The sequence below is a fragment of the Lactuca saligna genome, chromosome 8 (assembly GCF_052625555.1).
Source record: "Lactuca saligna cultivar CGN05327 chromosome 8, ASM5262555v1, whole genome shotgun sequence".
Lineage (NCBI taxonomy): Eukaryota > Viridiplantae > Streptophyta > Magnoliopsida > Asterales > Asteraceae > Lactuca > Lactuca saligna.
The window spans coordinates 128,379,199-128,400,147 of record NC_136424.1 but is presented as its reverse complement, the minus strand read 5'-3'; the positions used below and the strand labels follow the sequence as shown (position 1 = coordinate 128,400,147).

General features: G+C 35.2%; 1 protein-coding gene across 3 annotated transcripts; it reads left to right on the top strand.

Annotated features, from left to right (window-relative positions):
* The first annotated feature begins 15,215 nt into the window (after window positions 1-15,215).
* LOC145012902 (putative mediator of RNA polymerase II transcription subunit 19b) lies at window positions 15,216-17,933 on the top strand. 3 transcript variants are annotated; one of them, XM_078971694.1, is made up of 8 exons: window positions 15,216-15,481; window positions 15,579-15,822; window positions 16,519-16,564; window positions 16,629-16,924; window positions 16,998-17,180; window positions 17,273-17,332; window positions 17,443-17,583; window positions 17,677-17,933. In XM_078971694.1, exons 3-7 carry the CDS (start codon window positions 16,534-16,536, stop codon window positions 17,494-17,496), a joined length of 624 nt encoding a protein of 207 aa, XP_078827820.1. In that variant the 5' UTR covers window positions 15,216-15,481; window positions 15,579-15,822; window positions 16,519-16,533; the 3' UTR covers window positions 17,497-17,583; window positions 17,677-17,933. The 3 variants fall into 3 exon arrangements, with proteins under 3 accessions (XP_078827820.1, XP_078827821.1, XP_078827819.1); XM_078971695.1 differs by lacking the exon at window positions 15,579-15,822 and having other exon boundaries at window positions 17,273-17,327; XM_078971693.1 differs by lacking the exon at window positions 15,579-15,822 and having other exon boundaries at window positions 15,217-15,481.
* The last annotated feature ends 3,016 nt before the right edge of the window (window positions 17,934-20,949 follow it).

The window sequence follows — 20,949 nt, the reverse complement described above, 5'->3', positions numbered from 1 at the left end:
GATTAAACGAATCCCTAAAACCCCGCCTCATACCCACCTCCACCACCTCCAACCCACACCGAATCTTTAGGCATCGCACGACGACGATGTACATGCCTTATCGACCAACACTTCATCCACCATCACCATTTGTAGCTCTCTCACCCCATCCTCATTGTTAAACCTTGCAAAATCCTTATATAACATTTCGATGACAATCAGATTCCGGCGCTCTATGACTGTCGACGGGAGCAAAAACCTAATTTCAAGTCAACGGCCTGTGTGTATATTCTGGTACAGAACTCGGAGGAGGAGGTACGAGTGGCTTTGGACCAACTTCCTAGAGAAGGCAACTGATATCCTTGACATCTTAAGGCCGAAAAAGTGCCTCTCGATCTCATTTCACCATTTATAGTTCCATTACAGAGTTTATAACTATGAACATGTTCTGAACAACAAGCGCCTCTCGTCATGTTTTTTCAATTGCAGATTCTGATTTTAGGTCATCTCCTCTCCTCGCCTCTTCTTTGTTTCTTTTCTATTCTACTTCTACATATATACTTCTTGTACAGAGGATTAACATTATTCCATTCTTAAATATTTATAAAATCGGTATTATTTGAAGTTCGGTGTTTACAGTTTAGTTAGATGCGAAAATCTGGTGCTCCTTCTTTAGTCTATTTATTTGTAAAGGGGATTTTTTCTGATTTGGGAACCAAAACATACGAGACTGATGAATGGTTCAAACCTAAGCATCATTGATGAAAATTTTCTTTATATGACACTTCTATTTTATTTCTTTTGCCAAATCGGCAATCTTGATATTGATCTTCCAATCTAAGGGGAGAATTTGAATAGAGATCTATAATTAGGGCTTAGAATTGAGAAATGTTTAATTGCCTCTGTATGAAATTTCATAGATTAGAAGTTCTGTTTCGTATATAATTGTGTAGCAGCATATGAATTCTTAGAAATTAGGGAAGAACAGCGTCCTGATTATAAATGCATTTTTCAAAATTTTGAATTGGGGAAAATTTTGATGATTACGTTTACACTCTTCTCTCAACCATATCCTTGAGCAGATTTGGAACATTCAATTTCTTCATAACACTAAACCTATTCTTCTATCAAACTTAATGATTATATGAATTCTTCAATTTGTTTTCACATCCACTGATCCAAATCTTCTTCAAATTCAACAGATCATGCCTGGGCAGAAGATTGAAACAGGTCATACATACATAATCCATGATGTCTGTATGGATTACTAAGGAAAACGAGTAGCATCCACCTCCTCTGATGCCACAATCAAGATAATCAGTGTCACCACCACCATCAGCAACGCCACCTCACACCCCCTTACCACATTGACATGTCACAATGGTCCAGTCTGGCAGGTTGCATCGGCCTACCCTAAATTCGGGTCCCTTCTTGCATCACATTCTGATGGGATTCTTCTACAGCACATTCTGCTGGGGGATTCTACAACCAAAGTACCTTCTTTTCTCAACTATATAAATTATTTTATGGGTATGTCTAATTTAGTTTTTTTTTTAATGTTTGATCAGATTATGAATTGAGAGGTTACAAAATTAGTGTGGGAATGGCTGAGAAATCTGCTCCAAGGGTTCCTCCTGCTCATTAGCACAAGTCAAAATTTGATATCACTGGGTCAATTTTGTATGTTATTTCCTAGTCTATACCTGATAGAAAAATTCCATATAAAATATTAAATTTCTTAAAAAATAAGTAAGTAGCGTTTGAAAATATTAGTTTATAAATTATTCTTTGATTTGACAAAATAACAATTAAAAAAACATAAAAACTAAGTTAAGTTGTAGCATACCAAAAACAATCTAAAAATTGCAGGAAGTATACGCAGTTAGTGTGAATAATATGTTATTTTTGCTACTTTAGTAAGTGATACTATATTTGTATTTTTTGCTACTTCAGGGGATTGAGAAATTTGGGACAGATCTTAAGACCATGCACCCTAGTTTGACTGAATGTCGTGTTTTGAAGTCAAAATTGGAGCTTTCTGTGATCCAATATGCCAATGGTATAAGTTCTGAAGCTCACACTGAGGTATATATCATTATCATTCCACTATGTAATGACTAAACTGAAATTAGCTCATTACTAAATAATCTTCAATTTCTCAGTGCATATTATAACATTATAAGTTGCTTGTATATGGTGATTTCATCTTTTGGTGATATTAAGTAACTACTTTTGGAGTAGGTAATGAGGAAAATGAAACCAGAAATGAAGAGTATCAGATGGAAAAGCATATTTCTTCACCTCACCAAAACTCTTTTGGTTTATCATCTAGAAGAACTTCATAATTTTTCAACCCAACACCAAAAGTCGTTTTTTTTTTCTTTTTTCTTTTTTTTTTCCTTTTTTTTTTATCGTTGTTGTCCATTTCATATGTGCTACTGCTCCAAAAGTCTTGTGCCATATTGGGTTTATTTTTATTTATCGTTTTATCTTTTTTCAGATTTCCATGTGGCTGTTTTTTTTTTTTATCATGGAATAGAGATATAAGTTTACCCTTCCACATTGCCATTTTCCATTGGTGTGGAAAATCATGATCATCATAGACGTGGTGTAAGGAAATCAGCTTCTAGGGAGGGTAGTAGTAGTAGGAATGACAACAATTTACTATATTGCCCTGATGCTATTGACTTAGAAGACAAAGATTTTGAACATTTTCAAATGCATTGGAGAAGAGGCGAACCAGTTGTGGTTAAAAATGTCCTAAAAAAGACATGTGGACTTAGCTGGGAACCAAGGGTGATGATGCGAGCTTTTAGGAATGCTAAAAAAAAGGTTAAATGAGGAAAATCAATGTGTCAAAGCTATCGACTATTTGGACTGGAATGAGGTAACTTTTATATCCCTATCTTTTAAGTTTTAACAATTCGTTTTTTTATTTATTTGCATAAAAAACTAGTGTTTTTTTAAATCTTCTATTTATTTTCATAAATATAAAACTCTAGACTTTATGCATCATCACGACTCAGTTTCTTTTCATCTATTATTTGTAGGGAAATGTTTTGGAACATATACTAATGTTAGGTGTTGAAAGTCAATGGGCACCTGTTGTTGTACATTGTGTGGTGAGATAACTTATTCCATGTGCTTTTGATTCATACGTTTTATACTTAAGAAAAAATAATAAAAAGATATGAAAGTAGGTTTCTATTTGAGATACATACATAGGTGATCTGATTTTTGGACACCAAAAGAATCTTGAATACATAGGTGATCTAAAAGCTCCACAACAGACAAGATATGGACAAGTTTCTAACCTTCGTGCATAACTTGGGGTGATAAATGGTAGGTTTTTATTAAAAATTTGAACTTTTTTAGATTTTGTTTAATGCTGTCTATTTTCTCTCCTATTATGTTTGTCTGAATTAGAACTTAAAAGAAGAGATCTCAGAGGCCATTGATCAGCTAAGGGAAGTTGAATATGAATTCATTATCACATGTTGTAAAAATTTCGTTTATTTTATTCTTCACCCTTCTACAAGCATTTTTAACATGTTGTAGGAACCTAAACCTAAGAAACGGTCCACTCCTACTGCTAAAATTGGATCGAATAAAAAACCTGTTAGTAAACCTGTAAGTACTTCAGATGAATCTGAATTTGAATCTGAATCATCGGATGATAGTGATTCATCAGATGAAGAAGTGAGTCAGAGTTTGTAAATCTCTTGGCACTTGGATACAGTTTGTCTAATTTCACATTAATTTTGTCACTTGTTAGCAGCATTCTCTACATGATACATGTTGTTCTCCACTTTTCTAAGTATTCTTCTATGTAATTTAGGAGGCGCCAAAAAAGCCAGCTACTGTTGCCAAGAATGGTGCTATTGCAACCACCAAGAAAGTCGAGTGAAGTGATGCGTCTGATTTAGAAGACAGTTCAGATGAAGTAGGAGAGCTTTTTGGTTTTGTGTACAATTTTTACCGAGTGAAGTGATGAGTCTGTCATAGTTACTTTAAATAAGGTAGTGTGTTTGGTATGCAGTAATCAAAGACGGAATGGAATCAAGCATTACAGTGTAATCTGATTCCTGCAATTGTTGCTGCAATTGATGCTGATTTCTTATTGTAAGTGTTGTTGCACTCCTCTGTTGATTTCTAAAAGATACCAAAGGGTACAAATGTTTTTTTTCATGAATAGGAGCTATTTCTTTTAGGTATATATAAAGTCACAATGCCCTATAATATACTCCACAAATTAATATTTTACCCCTTTACCAATATTGAAAGTATATTGCTATTTTCAGCAATTTTCCCATAACATACTCAATATTGTACATGTATATTTGCATATATGCAGATGGGTGTATGAAGGAGTATCCTTTGGGAGCTGTACTTGAAGCCACCAAAAATACTTTGATTCAAGGCAGTACAAAACACTTATTGGTAGATCATTTTGATTCCACTCTCATACATACATACATACCATGTGCATTATTAATTAGTTGATATTGATATTGTACAACTGACATGATTGCAAGGTTGATGATGAAAGCGAATAGCTCTGGAGTTAAAAGAGGAAAAGAAAGCTCAAGCTGAAAGAGATAAGATGCTGCAAATGCAAGTGTTGCATTCTTCATTCCAACTGTTAGTATGAAACACGGAGTAGATTAGATGAATGCAAATTTATATATTGTAAGAAATAGAATTATATGACATTAAACTTTATGCAATGGATTGTATTTTTTGTATATGGTATTTTATTTCTATTATGAGACATTAAATACAAATTTAATTTGAAAATTAGTAAATCTATAAATAATGTTTTTTTTTAAACATTTAAAATTATGATACGCAAAAATGTGTGTCATCTTCATTTATGACATGGCCTTTCTTGATAGGAGCTTTCTTGATACGCATTGTGTGTCATTAATACGCGCATCGTAAGGTTACGACACGCGAATGCGTGTCGTCTTTCTTTAGGACAAGGCCTTCCTTGATACGCATTGTGTGTCGTAAACGCGTGTCGTAATTGCGCGTCGTAAATGAGCGTCGTAAATGCGCATCGTCTCTCTTTATGATAGGGCCTTCCTTGACGTGCATTTGCGCGTCGTCTGAGCCTTTTACGACGCGCAATGAGCGTCGTAAAAGGCTGTTTTTCTAGTAGTGTGGATTGTCTGTTAGATGTCGAGATTTCAGATGATAGATCTGTTCGAGGGTTCATCGGGGATTGTATTTTTCAGATGTTCAGTGAGTAGTATCAGATTGATTTGGTTCCCATCCCTTTGCGTGAGAATAAGGTTATTGTGGGTATGGATTGGCTGAGCCCCAATACGGCGGTGATTGATTGTGAGCAACAGTTAGTTCGAATTCAAACCTTAAGTGGGGGATAGTTATTTGTTCAGGGAGAGAGAGCTCAGAGTGGGATACATTTGCGTTCAGCAGCGAGGGACAATCATTATATTCAGTAGGTCTATTCTAGATTTGTCACCTATGTTATGGATACCCGGGATATGGGTAAGGCGACCATGGATGATGTGTCGATTGTGCGGGATTATCCCGATGTGTTTCCAAAGGATTTTCTTAGGGTGCCTCCGGAGAGGCAAGTTGATTTCAGGATTGATCTGGTTCCAGGTGCAACTCCAATAGCCAAAGCACTATATCAGTTGGCTCCACCCGAGATGCAAGAGTTGTCTACATAGTTACAGGAGTTGTTAGACAATGGATTCATTCGACTGAGCAGTTTGCCTTGGGGAGCACCGATATTGTTTGTGAAGAAGAAGGATGGGTTCCATCGTATGTGTATTGACTACCGAGAGCTGAATAAGGTAACAATGAAGAACCATTATCCACTTCCGAGGATTGATGATCTGTTTGACCAGCTTCATTACTAATGCTCCATCTGCGTTCATGGATCGCATGAACTGCGTGTGCAGGCCGATGCTGAATTGGTCTGTGATTGTGTTGATTGATGATATCTTGGTCTATTCCAAGACCCAGGAGCAACAAAAGGAGCACTTGAGGGAAGTGATGGAGACTTTAAGGAGGGATAGAATTTTTTTCAAAGGTATCCAAGTGCAATTTATGGTTGCACGAGATGCATTTTTTGGGGAACCTTGTAAACCAGAATGGTATTCTAGTTGATCCGGCCAAGGTTGAGGCCATGATGCGGTGGGAGGTTCCGAGATCTCCATAGAGTTTCCTTGGTCTAGCAAGTTATTATCGGAGGTTTATCCAGAATTTCTCCAAGATAGTTGTTCCTTTCCTCGGTTGACAAGGACGACGGTTACTTTTCACTGGGAGCCTAAAGCAGTAGGCAACTTTTGAGACCTTGAGACAACGGTTGTGTGAGTCACCGATTTTGACCCTGTAGAAGCGTGTTGAATATTTTGTTATTTGTTGTGATGTGTCGATCACGGGTTTGGGGGAAGTGTTGATGCAGAGGGGTCGTGTGATCGATTACAATTCAAGGTAGCTAAAGCTGCGGGATGCGAATTATCCGACTAATGATTTGGAGCTGGGGGCTGTGGTTTTTGCCTTCAAGATTTGGCGATATTACCTCTATGGGGTCCGTTATACTACTTACACAGATCAAAAGAGCCTAAGGTGTCAGATGGATCGGCCAAATCTGAATATGAGGCGGCACTGGTGGTTTGATGTGGTGAAGGATTATGATTGTGAGATCCTTTATCACCCAGGGAAGGCCAATATGGTAGCCGATGCTCTCAGCCACAAAGCGGTCGCGACTCCGATCAGGGAAAATTGTTTGAGGATGACCGTGGTTACTCCACTATTGGAGCAGATTCGTGAATCTCAGGTCGAGGCTATAAAGGAAGAGCACCGGAAGAAAGAGAGCATATTGTGGTTCAGGCGACTTCCTTCGATTATGATATTCATGGGTTGTTGACTCTGCATCGGTGGATTTAGGTTTCGTATTAGGGTGGTGCATGCCAGGTTCTGATGGAGGAGGTACACAAGTCTAGGTTCTCCATCTCTCCCGGGGCGACGAAGATGTATAGGGATCTTCGTCCTGATTATTGGTGGCCCTGCATGAAGCGGGATGTGGCTTGGTATGTGGAACGGTGCTTGATTTGAAGGAAAGTCATAGCCGAGCATCAGCAACCTCATTGTAAGATGCAGCCGTTGGAGATTCCTGTATGGAAATGAGAGGATATTACCATGGATTTCATCATGAAGTTACCTCGGACTGCACATGGAGCAGACTCGATATGGGTCATCATGGATCGCATAACCAAGAGCGCGCATTTCACACCGATTCGGGAGAGTATTTCTACAAAGAAACTGGCTGACGTTTATATTAAGGAGGTTGTGGCACGACATGAAACGCCGATTTTGGTGGTTTCTGATAGAGATTTTCGGTTTACTTCCAGGTTTTCGAAGAGGTTCCATGACGAGTTGGGTACTTGTCTCCATTTCAGCATAACATTCCATCCACATAGCAATGATCAGATCGAGCGGACTATTTAGACCCTAGAGAATATGCTTCGGGCATGTGTCTTGGACTTTGGTGGAAGTTGGGATACGTATCTTCCGTTAGCAAAATTTTCGTATAACAACAGTTATCATGACAACATTGATCGATCTCCTTTGAGATAATCTATAGGAGGAAATATGGGACCTCGATTTGTTGGGGTGAGGTCAGTCAATGGGTTATGGGGAGTACTGAAGTGGTACTCAATACCATTTAGTTGATACAGTAGGTTTGGAGTAGGCTCCAGACAGCTCAGAGTTGACAAAAGAGTTATGCTGATAGACGCTGATCAAATCTAGAGTTCCAGGTGAGGGATATGGTTCTCCTGAAGGTTTCACGTTGGAAAGGTGTCATCCGGTTTAGAAACAAGGGAAAGTTGGGCCCTAGGTATATCGGTCCTTTCATGGTTTTGGCCCAAGTGGGACAGGTTACATACCGCTTGGATCTTCCAGATGAACTCAGTTAGATTCATAGCACGTTTCATGTCTCTCAGCTGTGGAAAAGCTTGGTAGATGATTCCGCAGTGGTACCGTTGGAGGATATTCAGGTGGATGACCGCCTGAATTATATTGAGAGACTGGTGGTGATTCTTGACCGGAAGACGAAAACCTTGAGGAACAAGGTTGTTGAGTTAGTAAAGGTCCAGTGGCAGCATCTTAATGGTTCGGAGTGGACGTGGAAGCCGGATGATGAGATGAGGGAGCACTACCCGAAGTTATTCAGAGCATCGGACTTCAAGGACGAAGTCTAATTCAAGTGGGGGAGAATTGTAACTTTCGTATTCGACTATGCCTCTTCTTAACCCTTAGAGTAATTCTTTTCTTTTTGGCCTTCAAGTTAGTATGTGGGATGTACAGGTCGGTACGCTTAGCGTACTAGCCCAGAGTCATCACGCCTTTGGTCCATGTACGTTGGGCGTACATAGAGTATGCATGGAGTACGTGTAGATAAGGAAACCCTAATTTTTTAGGGTATTTCACCCTATTTAAGCCATGTGATAGCCTCATCTGGACATTTTAGACCAACCTCCACCCTTTAAAAATGCTAATTCATCCCTTTGCTTTGTGTGATGCTCTTGTTTTGAACTTTGGTGGGTTTTATGCATTTTAAATTGGTAGAAGAAGAAGTTTGAAGACTCATTCCTTGGAAGAGATCTTAGAGATCCAGATTTAGCTCCATCATTTGGTGACTTTTGAGGTATAAAGTCCATACCTTGTCTACTCTTTGCTTTGATCTACTCTTTAGTTGTTTATGCTCATTTTGGTCCCTTTTGGTTGGTCTTGATGAGCTAAGGTTGTTTTAGAAGCTAAACCTTATAGATTTGGACATTTTAAGGGTCCCTTAAGCATAAAAATGCAATCTTTATGGTATTTATGGGCTCATACATGTGTTAAGTCATTTATTAATCTCTTTTAACTCTAAGAGCCTCATTAAGCTATACATGCACATAAAGTTGCCAGCTTTAACTAATAAACTACCTTAAGGAAGTCATATCTAAGTGTTGGGTGAAGTCTCAATTGATTAAGAGTTAAATAATGGAAGTTGGCAAAGCAGGGGAGTATGTTGGGCGTATAAGCAGGTACGCTTCGCGTACAAGCCCCAAAGCGAGTACGCTAAGCGTACGAGCTGAGTACGCCCCACGTACTCAGGAGATGGGTTTTAGAATTTGGGCTCTCGGTTTGGGCCATGTTTAGACTTAGGTGTTTAGGGCCTTTTTGGGCCATCAAGTTTTAGTTAAGCTGATGTTTTTATTTTTGGGTTCTCTTAGAGGAAGGCCCACAAAGGTACTTGGGCCTAATTTGGAAAATTAGGCCACATTTGGGCTTTGGGTGATTATTTTGGAATTTGGGCCTTTTGGATAGTTGGATTGGGCCTTGGCCTTGGCCAAGTAAGGAAAAGGATAAAAAGGTCTTTTACCCTATTTTGGACTCTTAGTGTGAGTCGGGATCCAATTATTAATTGGATGTTATTTTGTGATTATAGCACGGGGATTTTAGCCGGCCAGCAGTCAGGGATTTATATGTGAGATTCAACAGTATGAAGTGAGTTTCCTCACTGTGTAAGGGGTGTGCGCAGTGCGGTTTGGTGCAGTTTATAGTGAAAACCGCAATCCGCACCACATATGCGGTTTAAGAATTTTAGAAACCGCAAACCGCACCACAAAAACCTTAAACCGCGTTGTGCGGTGCGATTTAGTGCAAACAGTTTGTGCGGTTTATGCGGTTTGATTAATTTTTCAACATTATGCGGTACCGATTGTTCTATTTCGTAAATTGTACGGTGTAATTTTTCTTGTAAGGACAGTTACAACCATGATATGTTGATAATTAATATTAATTAAAAATCATAACATAGTAATTCGTGTATTGTAAAATTAACTAATAAAAGTAAATCTATGTGTATATATTAATCGTAAAGAAGTATTGCATCGTAATTTCTAAACTAAATTTAACAGTGAATCAATTGAGTTGTGGTTTAACAAACATTGAATCAATTAAGTTGTGGGTTTTACAAACAATTTAGTAGTAAAGTGTTTATATATGTTCATGAATAGTTTTATATATTAACTTGCAAGAATGAATGTTATTAGGTGCACGTCATAAAAATCTATGTCAAAATTATACTAGTATGACTTCATATATATATATATATATATATATATATATATATATATATATATATATATATATATATATATATATATATATATATATATATATATATATATATATATATGGGTAAAGTAAATATACCTAACAACCGTATATAAACTTAGGTACCTAACTACATCATACTACGTAATTTTGTATCATATATGCATTGTAATCACCCAAAGTTCTTAAAATTCAACCTCATAACTTGATTGCTTCTAAAATCTTTGGACCTTCACTATTATCTTCCTTCAAATGACGCCTTTCTATCGGAGATCCCCTGGTGGGCTTCATATACTACCGTTGCAAATCAAATGGTGTAGGAGGAATATAATGGTGAATGTTTGAAAATCTTTGAAAATCCTGGAAGTAAATCAAGTTAAGGGTTGAAGTTTAAGAACCTTAGACGATTGCAATGGAAATATAATGCAAAACAATATAGTATAATATGGTTAGGTACCTAAGCTTATATAAGGTTATTAGGTATATTCACTTTACCCTATATATATATATATATATATATATATATATATATATATATATATATAGAGAGAGAGAGAGAGAGAGAGAGAGAGAGGTGGGTTGAATTGAGAAAATAAAAAAGGTTGAGAATGGGAGAATCATTCTCATCCACTCATTTTATTCAAGCATAAAAAGACACGGTGGTAAACTTGTAAATATGAGAACAACCTTCAATCTCAAATACGTATCTGTAGTTCAAACCCATTCATCGTTCATCATTCAAATTTCTTCTCCAACTTTCAACAATCATCCATATTTCTTCAATTAAACCATAATCAACATCATCCAATGCTAATCAATCATCGATCTTCGTCAATAATCAACACGATTCAACAGTTAACAACAAAAATTCGTTTTTGGTTCTTTTAATTCAACATTCAATTGTGCTTGAATACGATCAGATCTTCAACATCTATGATTAATTATACTCCCAGCGTTATTAGATCAACATCATCGATAATCAACAAAAATCCACTTCATATCATTCATTCAACATCAATTATCAAATAAAACTTGAAAATTGAGGTTAGAAAAATATCATATTGTTTTTTTTTTTTTTAATTTCATATAATTCTCTATCAATCTACTCTTTTGTAGATTTAAATAGTCAAAATATCATATTTCTAACATTTTTAAAAAAAAGTTAAATTGTATGCACTCCAACTGTTTGATGAAATGCATGAACTAAATTAGCACGTTATATTCATATATGAACATGTTTTCTCAGTATATGATTATTAAAACAAAAAACCAAATATGAAAGTTTGTATGTTATTCATATGTGAATAACATATAAAAATTATATATATATATATATATATATATATATATATATATATATATATATATATATATATTTGTGAAAATACCTTGTAATATTCATATGTGAATATATTGTGTAATATTCATATGTGAATATACTGTGTAATATTTATAAGTGAATATATCATCTAATATTCACAAATGAATATACTATGTAATATTCACATGTGATATACCATGTAATACTATGCAATATTCAGATATGAAAATATTATTTAATATTCATAAGTGAATATATCATCTAATATTCACAAGTGAATATACTATGTAATATTCATAAGTGAATGCATCGTCTAATATTTAAATATGAATATACTATGTTTATTATATCCTATATTCATATATGAATGATACTTAAACTGTAAAAAAAATAATCATAGTTTTTATTCATAACTGAATAACGAATGTACTGTAGTAAAAATCTAATTCATTTTTATTCACTTATGAATAACGATAGCTGAAAATATATATATAAAAAATTGTTATTTTATCTTAAAACTATATCAATATTGATGTCTATTTGTAAAGAATAAAAAATCATGAATTTTGGTATATTTAAAATCATTTTTCGATAAAAATAGCTTCTTAAAAATTAAAAAAAAAAATTGAAAAAACTATGTTTTTGTATAGATTAAGGTCATGATTAGCATAGTTTAAGGAAACATGTTTTGTTCAAAAACACATGTCTATTCCTTTCCCATTTCTACTGGTACGACGGAGGTTTTTGCGGCAAAAATAAATGAGTGGCTGAGAATGATTCCCTCATTCTCAACCTTTTTTCTCAATTGAACCCCTCTCTCTCTCTCTCTCTCTCTCTCTATATATATATATATATATATATATATATATATATATATATATATATATATATATATATATGTATATATATATATATATATATATATAAAATACGGTGCGGTTTGAACCGTGGTTTTGTAATATAAACCACAAATTGCACCATATAGTGCGGTTTAGAAAAGTTACAGACCATAAAGTGCACCGTGACCGTCCAAAACCGCATTATGCGGTGCGGTGTGGTGTAGTGCGGGCGGTTTGTGCGGTTTATTGCACACCCCTACTATGTATAGCGGGTTTAAGGCACCAATGTCATCCCAATATTATTATGATAGGGGCTAGATGTGTGCGTGACGCTTGCATATGTTATGAGCTGGTATGTATATCAAGCGAGGCTCGATGCCGGGCGAGGCCTAATGACTGTATTGTATGCTATTGTTTTGTGATTATCGCATGTGTTAGCATGATTATATGTTATATATTTATTATATGTACCGGGCGGGGCCTACTGAATGACAAATATATAATCCAAGCAGGGCTCGATGTCGGATGGGGCTTAACGCCGAGTGGGACTCGATGTCGGCGAGGCCCAATGTGGTGCGGGGGCCCAATATGTGTTTATTTATGTATGATATGTGGTATTTTGGGAACTTACTAAGCTTTAGGCTTACGATTTTCAGTTTATGTTTCAGGTACTTTAGGATTGAAAGGGAAGAGCCTGAGATGATTACAGAGCACATACCACCTTTTTCCGCATTTTGAGATTTACTCTGATATGATATGATGTTGTGACATACTTTGGTATTTTCGGGTTGTATGATAATGTTTTGGATTACTATTTTATAAAATTAAAAATAAAAAATTTGGGTCTTATTTTTGGGACGTTTCAATGTTACAGCGAGACTACAAGACTTATTTGCCATTGAATTTGAATTGAAGGATCTTGGACACCTAAAGTATTTGTTAGGAATCGAGGTAGCTAGATCAAAATCTGGGATCACTATGTGCTAATGGAAGTACATTCTAGATATATTGAGTGAGACTGGTATGTTGGATTGCATACCTACTGATACCCCCATTGAAACTAATAATGGGTTATCGATTCTTCCAAATTAATTTCCAACTAATAGAGACATGTACCGAAATCAGTTGGGAAGCTTATTTACATGTCACGTACACGACCAGATATAGCATATGTTGTGAGTGTTGTTAGTCGTTTCATGCATGCACCAAGTGAAAACCATATGAATGCAGTATATCAAATATTAAGGTATCTCAAATCCTTATTGGGTAAGGGCTTGTTCTTTGGAAAAAAACAAAGGTCATCGAGTTATTGGGTATACAGATACGGACTGAGGAGGAGATAAAATGGATGGAAAGTTAGCATCAGGATATTTTACATTTGTTGGAGGAAATCTCATGACATGGAGGAGCAAGAAACAAAAGGTTGTCTCACGGTCAAGTGAAGAGGCTAAATTTAGAGGAATGGTACATTGCGTATGTGAGCTACTATGGATAAAGAGAATCTTAAGGGACCTAGGGATATCTCTAACATCTCCAATGAAGTTGCATTGTGATAATGAATTTGTTGTAAAGATTGCCAACAACCCAGTGCAACACGACAAGACTAAACATGTTGAAATTGATCGACATTCTATCAAGGATCATCTTGAAAGGAAAATTGTGGAACTTCCTCATGTGACCTCTAAAGATCAACTTGCGGACTAAAGTTGTATGTGGGAGAGTTTTCCATTGCTCTATTGACAAACTAGGAATGATAGATATACATTCTCCACCTTGAAGGGGAGTGTTGATGAGAGCAAAGTAAAGGAAGTGGTTTTTGTTGTATAGTTTGTTTAGTTCCTAGAATAGGTTGAAGATAAGAGTTTGTTGTTATTAGCTCTGTATAAATACCTTGTATCTATGATTGATTCAATATAGAAAAAACGGAAGTTCTTTCCTCTCAAATTCTTAAGTTTCTACATTATCAACCAACTTGATTAAAGCATATCTCACCACCTCCCGATAAGCTTCCAAATGCCCATGATCAAGGAACTAGTAATGAACAAATGATTTTTGTTTTCCTTATCATGCTCACAACAAGGACAAAGCAATAAATCAAAACAAAAACCTTTATCCAGAAGATTGACACGAGTGAGTATCCGATCAACAACTCTCCAAAGCAGAATATTCAACTTGATAGGAACATAATTGTCCTATCTAGTTAAAATGTCACTTGTAGTCAAAGTACAACCATCCAAAAAACTTCTCACGAAGGACACATGATAATCAGAAGTATACTTATACCCATAAATTTCTAAAAAATTACATTGGGTAGCAAAAAGCAACATACCACACAAATATCATCCAACTATAAAAAAATAAATATAACTTTATAGATAGAGACATACAAAAAACATGTATCACTCCTAATAGGTATAAAATGTTGATCCCATAAAGAATTTGCAAACACAAGACTAACTTTTATCGCATATTATCACTATTAGTATAACACTGCTTGTCATACTTTACATATATCATATAATTTTAAAATTGTATGTGGTTGGTTAGCTCTACTGCCTCTACATATATTAAAATTTCATTTGATAACGACATAATATATGGTATACAACCATTTATTAGCTATTATCGTTATGGTTATTGATTAGATTAAAATCAAAACCAAGAATGTGTCATAAGTCATAACTATGATTTATGATTATGCATGTTTCTTAGTATTTGTTTTGTCATATTAAACACCCAACAATAAAACTATAGATAATTATGTGATAAAATTAGACCCGATCTTTTAATTATTTATTTAATCGAACTCCATTTTTGTTGTAACTTCTAAATTACCAAAAAACCCCTTCCAAATTCGATTATGGAAAAGAGAGACTAGAGAATGGAAATGGATCAAGGGCAATAATGTCCAAAACATTTTTTATATATACGTAGTTGCTGTAATAACACACACACAGAGGTCCATTCTCGTTAGTAGATGCGCGAAGCGAAGGCAATAATTTTCAACACTTGAGAGTCTCTTTTACAGGTATTAGGGTTTATTTCAGTTAAAGGGGAAAACGACGACGAAGACAAAGACTAAAAATTACCTATTTGTCTAACTATTTCGGTAGTTATTCACTCGAATTTGCCTAATTGTGGGAGAAATTTGATGCGAATTGGTCCAATTTAAGCTCTACGGATCTCTTCTGTATTAAGCAAGGTAAGTTCTTCGCGTTACAAGATTTTCCAACACTTTGAAGAGAAACCATTGCTATTTACCTTTTAGTTTTATTTGTTAAACATTAATATACTTCTAGAAAAGATCGAGTTCAGTCTTGCGCTAAACTAAGGAAAAGCAGTTGGATATTAGCAATTCAGTGCAACCAAGTGCGGAATTTAGGGTTGAAATTAGGCGGTGTGGTTTCTTGACGCTGGATTTCATTCGAAAATTGGATAATATAGTGCGTAATTAGGGTTAAGTTGATTGGAGCAAGACTTTTTACGGAATTGCTTCTATTTGGATTGAATGCATTCAAGAAGTACATATTTACATTTATAGGGGTGAGTTACATACCTATACCTATACCTAGAGTAAGAATAAACATTTGACTTATTGGGTTTCCATTTTCTGATATGTTGCCCCTCTACTTGAAGATCTAAATCCATAAAGAGTACTAATTTTGTTACATATATAGTGTTTATGTATACTATTTCTACGTACAAAGGAGACTTAGGGTTTTACCAGACTTGAAAAATGATTTTTTCTGTAAAATTTGGTTCTTGACATGATTAGATTGACTTTTGCTTCTAGATTCAATCTTGTGCCTCGATGAAACAGTCCCCATAACTTACTGTATGGTCTAGGTTACAATCTTATCCTCTATGATCACACTTACATGTATTCATTGCATCCTTTTTCTGATTTCAAGATTTTTGATCTTTTATTCATGCACATCTGATGCCTATTCTACTCCTCAAGTCTTTTAGTGTACAATAACACATATTTAGGAATCTTTCAGTTTTTTCTTGAAACCTTTTTGCTTTTCAAATCAGTCTATCTCTCTCTGTACATGATCCTAGCAAAATTGCCACATGTGAAAGAAATTAAGCCCATTTTTGCAAATAAATAGCCCACTTCTTTCTTGAGAAGAGATAGGATATTAATCATCCTTCTTAATAATATATACAGTCGCCATTAAGTTTCAGATTATGTTATGATGGTATTTCTGATTGAAGAAAATTAATCATCCTTCTTAGGTGATGATGGTATAAATGGATCCTGAAAGCAAGAAGTTTGGGAAAGGTGAGTTTTTTTTTTATTTAAATCTCATTATGTATCAAGAAACTAAGTGTCTGCTTTATATTAGGGCCAAGGGAACTTACGGGTGCTGTTGATCTTATAAGCTACTATAAATTGTTACCTCACCATGAGTTCTTCTGCAAAAAGCCACTTCCTTTATCAATTTCAGACACACATTACCTTCATAATGTTGTTGGAGACTCGGAAATTAGAAAAGGTGAAGGAATGCAATTAGATCAACTCATTCAGAACAATAATAATACATCAAGAGAGACAAATACACGCATACAGCCCTTTGACCTTGACACCTTAAGAGAAGCCTTTCAGTTACGCGAGACTTCTTCTCCTGTTGACCTTCCATCTGTAAGCATTTTCCAAAACTTCAAAACAAAAAAAAAATACCGAAACTGCCCTTGTTTACTAACTTGCATTGTAGTCAGAGAAAGGGACTCCTACTGTAGCAGGAAAATCTAGAAGTGAATCGAAGGAGAAGGAAAAGAAGCATAAGAAACACAAGGATAAAGATAAAGATAAAGAACATAAGAAACATAAACATCGCCATAAAGATCGAAGTAAAGATAAGGAAAAAAAGAAGGATAAAAGTAGTCATCATGAAAAGGTTTGCTAATGCTACCAAGTACTAATATTATATAGCTTTTTGATTTAGGGTTTAGGGTTTTGTAATGGTGGTGTTTTGAAATATGGTTTCAGAAAAGGAAGCATGATGGAGATGAAGATATGAATGACATTCACAGACACAAGAAAAGTAAGGTAACTTGGATTGGATGTACTTAAAAATAAAATGACTTGAGTAGATTATTAGATCATAATATCAAATATATATTATATAGAATAGTGTTTTTATATATTTAATTTTGCAGCATAAGAGCAGTTCAAAGATGGATGAAATGGGTGCAATAAAGGTAGCAGGTTGAATGTGACATTATTATTTGTCAACAAATGATGTTGCAAATGGAATATTCACAGAGGTCCTTTACTTACTGCAGTTAAAATTAATTCAGGTCCTTTTTTAACCTACAAATACAATGCTATAATCACCTTTGAATTCGATTAGTTTTGTATTTTATAATAAATTAGTTTTGTATTTTATGCAGAGGAGTTGGGGGACTAACTAAAGAGATGATTATGAAGAAGGTGAATTCACCTTTGAACTAGATTTAATTGGAGGTACAAAATTAATGGAAAAAAAAAACTTGTTTGTATCATAGAGAAGGGATTTAGTTTCATATATTCAAAACTTTGATCTTTTATTTTGGTTTTAGAAATGTACACGTAGACTTTGGGTTGTTTGGTCAACATAAAACAAAATGTGAGTATCATTCTATATCAATTTTGTGAACTTTTTTTTTCATCTTCTAGAAGGTTTAAGGATATGTTGTTTATGTATTATTTTTATCAGTTTAAAATTTTGTAAATTTTAGTTGCTATGAAGGGAAAAGAAATAGTGATTTGAGGATTTTTCTTGTAAAGCTTATGAGCCTAGGTGGTGTTAAATTGAGTTTTAAAACACTTTGTTTTGATATTTGCTTCTTTTTTTACTTTCGTTTTTGATGACTTTTGATAGATTTCATATTGTTAGGACAAATATGGGTTATTATGTGTTGTGTTGTAAAAGAATTGGGGTTTGGAAAGGATAAGGAATCTCTTTTTGTGCAAAGAAGCAAGTGATAGGCGATATGATAAAACAATGTCGGGATGCCAAAACACATGCGGTGTGGATGTGCGACCATATGGACCACGTTGCACACACGAGCTTCCTGTAGTCTCTTTTAATAACTTTTTTTCTTTTCCATCAAAGTGATGAGTTTTTTCACTTTTTCGACATGGTTGTGTTTGGGCCTTTGGGGTGCACTATGATCTTTTTAAGATGCCGACAAAACAAATACAATATCCTACACATTGTGAGGCGATGTGGCACTTGCTTCATATCATTTTTTGAACTTGTTAATTGAATTTATCTTAGAGAATTGGAAACCATAAAAAATCATTTGCTTGTTGATATATGTATGTATGTATGTATGTACCCCACCTTCCGGATCCGGATCATCTGAGTGCGATTCGAAAGTCTGGATTCGAATTCGCCGATTTACCAGAACAGTACCCTAGATACGTAAAGTACCAAACAATCCCTCAAAGATCATCTATGTTGAACACTAAACTCAAGTTGTACTTTGTAACTTGATGTAAACAATATTATGTAAGATACTTCCACCATCATCGCTCCTTATGAGCATCTTGTATATAAACCAAGAGCAACTAACACTACATTTATGTATCGCTTATGCTCTCTTACTGGTATTCTCGGAATACATTATCTCATTTGTCATAACTTAGATATCAAAGAGTATTACCGATAACTTCTTTATAATGCTTATGGTCGTCTTTGTCTACATATCTCTTGCATTATGTTAATTCTTGTTGGGTCATGATGGTTTTCAAAACAATAAAAAACAATAGAGGAATTATAAAAGTCGACCATCATATGCAACCAATGATTTATGTTCAATGGATACTTGCAACAAAAGTAATTTACAAGAAGGTTTGCGAATTGTGTACATTGAATCGATTATCTTGTGATGATTTTGGATGAAATTGAAAACCCAAAATGGAGTTTCTCTATTATTTCCCACCCCAAAGAAATATTCAACGAAAATAACTTGGAACCCTTCTCCCATGGTTGAACTCGGTCGCTTGAAGACCAAGTAAACACCAAGAATGTGTGTGTGTGTGTTTCTACTATCGAAAGCAAGGGGAGAAATGATAGATATTAAGTGAAAGGGAATGGGAGAGAGCTGAACCAAGGGCTATTTTTTATAGGCAAACCCTAACGCTTAACTTTCCCACCAAGCAACGATTTGAATTAATTAGATAATTATATATAAATAAGTATATAATTATTAAATCATAACTAAAATATGCTTAATTTGAAGTAAAGCCCACCTCTGTTTTTGGTTCAACCACCATATTAATGATGAATAACAAACTAGCACCTTTATTTATATTTCTCGCTATTAAATTGTACTTTGTGTGCAACCCAATAGGTTGATGTAATGTTTACAACATTTTGTGTTGGTTGTCATATCTCCAACATATTTCCTCTTACACATGACACAAAAACTATAAGGTAACATTAATAATGGTTTACACCAATGTCACAAAGTTAGCATAAGGTATGCCATCTAGAACAAGTACTAATATCACAATGCAAAGGTATGAATCAGTCCTACAAGTAAGTAATCAAACATCCACTTTTTTTTTGACACTCGTATGAACGTAAGATATGAAATGACGTCAATCCTAATCAAGAATTCAAACTGTTCATCGAGCGTCCTAACGATATTGATTGTACCATAGGCCAAAAGGAACAGATAAATATTGTTTACATCGACCTCACCCAATCATCATGCCACACATGGACATTTCTTGTGTGTATGCCAGTTACAAAAAATGGAGAATCTCAAAGCATATGTAACGCCTAGTTCTAAATCGTTTCCTAATGCGGGGTGGTGACCTGAAGACCGAGTATCATCAAGCTTGGGGCCTTTGAGGAAAAGAGATTTAGACCCATTTGCGTGTGGGTAATGTAATTTGGATGATGTGGGAGTTCGGTTTGTGTTTTGGAGCCAAGGAGTATTTCGGTAAAGTGTTAGTTCGGGCTTTTATGGAAATTGGATTTTTGTTCGGGAAGTTTTAAGGAAAGTATGAGTTAACAGAAGTGTAGAGCTTCTCATTACCTCTTCGTGCATATAAGGATTGTCGGAAACAGACTTATAACGAAGAAGTTATGGCCTTCGGAAGTTTTGTGATCGTGGGTAAGTAGGGAGTACGCTGGGGGTACTCCAGTCCGACCCAAACCCTAATTTAGGGTCTTGGACCCTATTTAAGCTCCTTAACTCACCACCAAACCCTATTATATTCAGCCTTCATCCCTCTAAAATGTGACAACCCGAAAGATTTGGATCAAGCAAGGTCTAAATTGTAACCCTATTATAATAAAACCTTGAAAACCAAAAGTGCATAAGTATATGTATATAAGTATATATACTTTGGAAATCATATTTACGATAACCTCTTGAAAGTAAACAAGTTTTAACAAAGCAAGAATAATCAAATAGTTGGAATAGAAATCATGGATTTAAAACATTGTTTATTAGTATTTAGACTTAGTACCCCACCCACCCTAGAACACCCAAACCGAAATCAACAACCTAGAACCCACTAAGGCCGAAAATACTACCTTGGAGCACCATTTGGACCGAAATAAACACCCCCAAAAAGCCTAGGCCGAAATCTCCTCCCCTAAGCTGAAATCACATGTGATTTCAGCCATGCTAAGGAGTTCCATGGAGTTTTCGGCCAAATAAAGT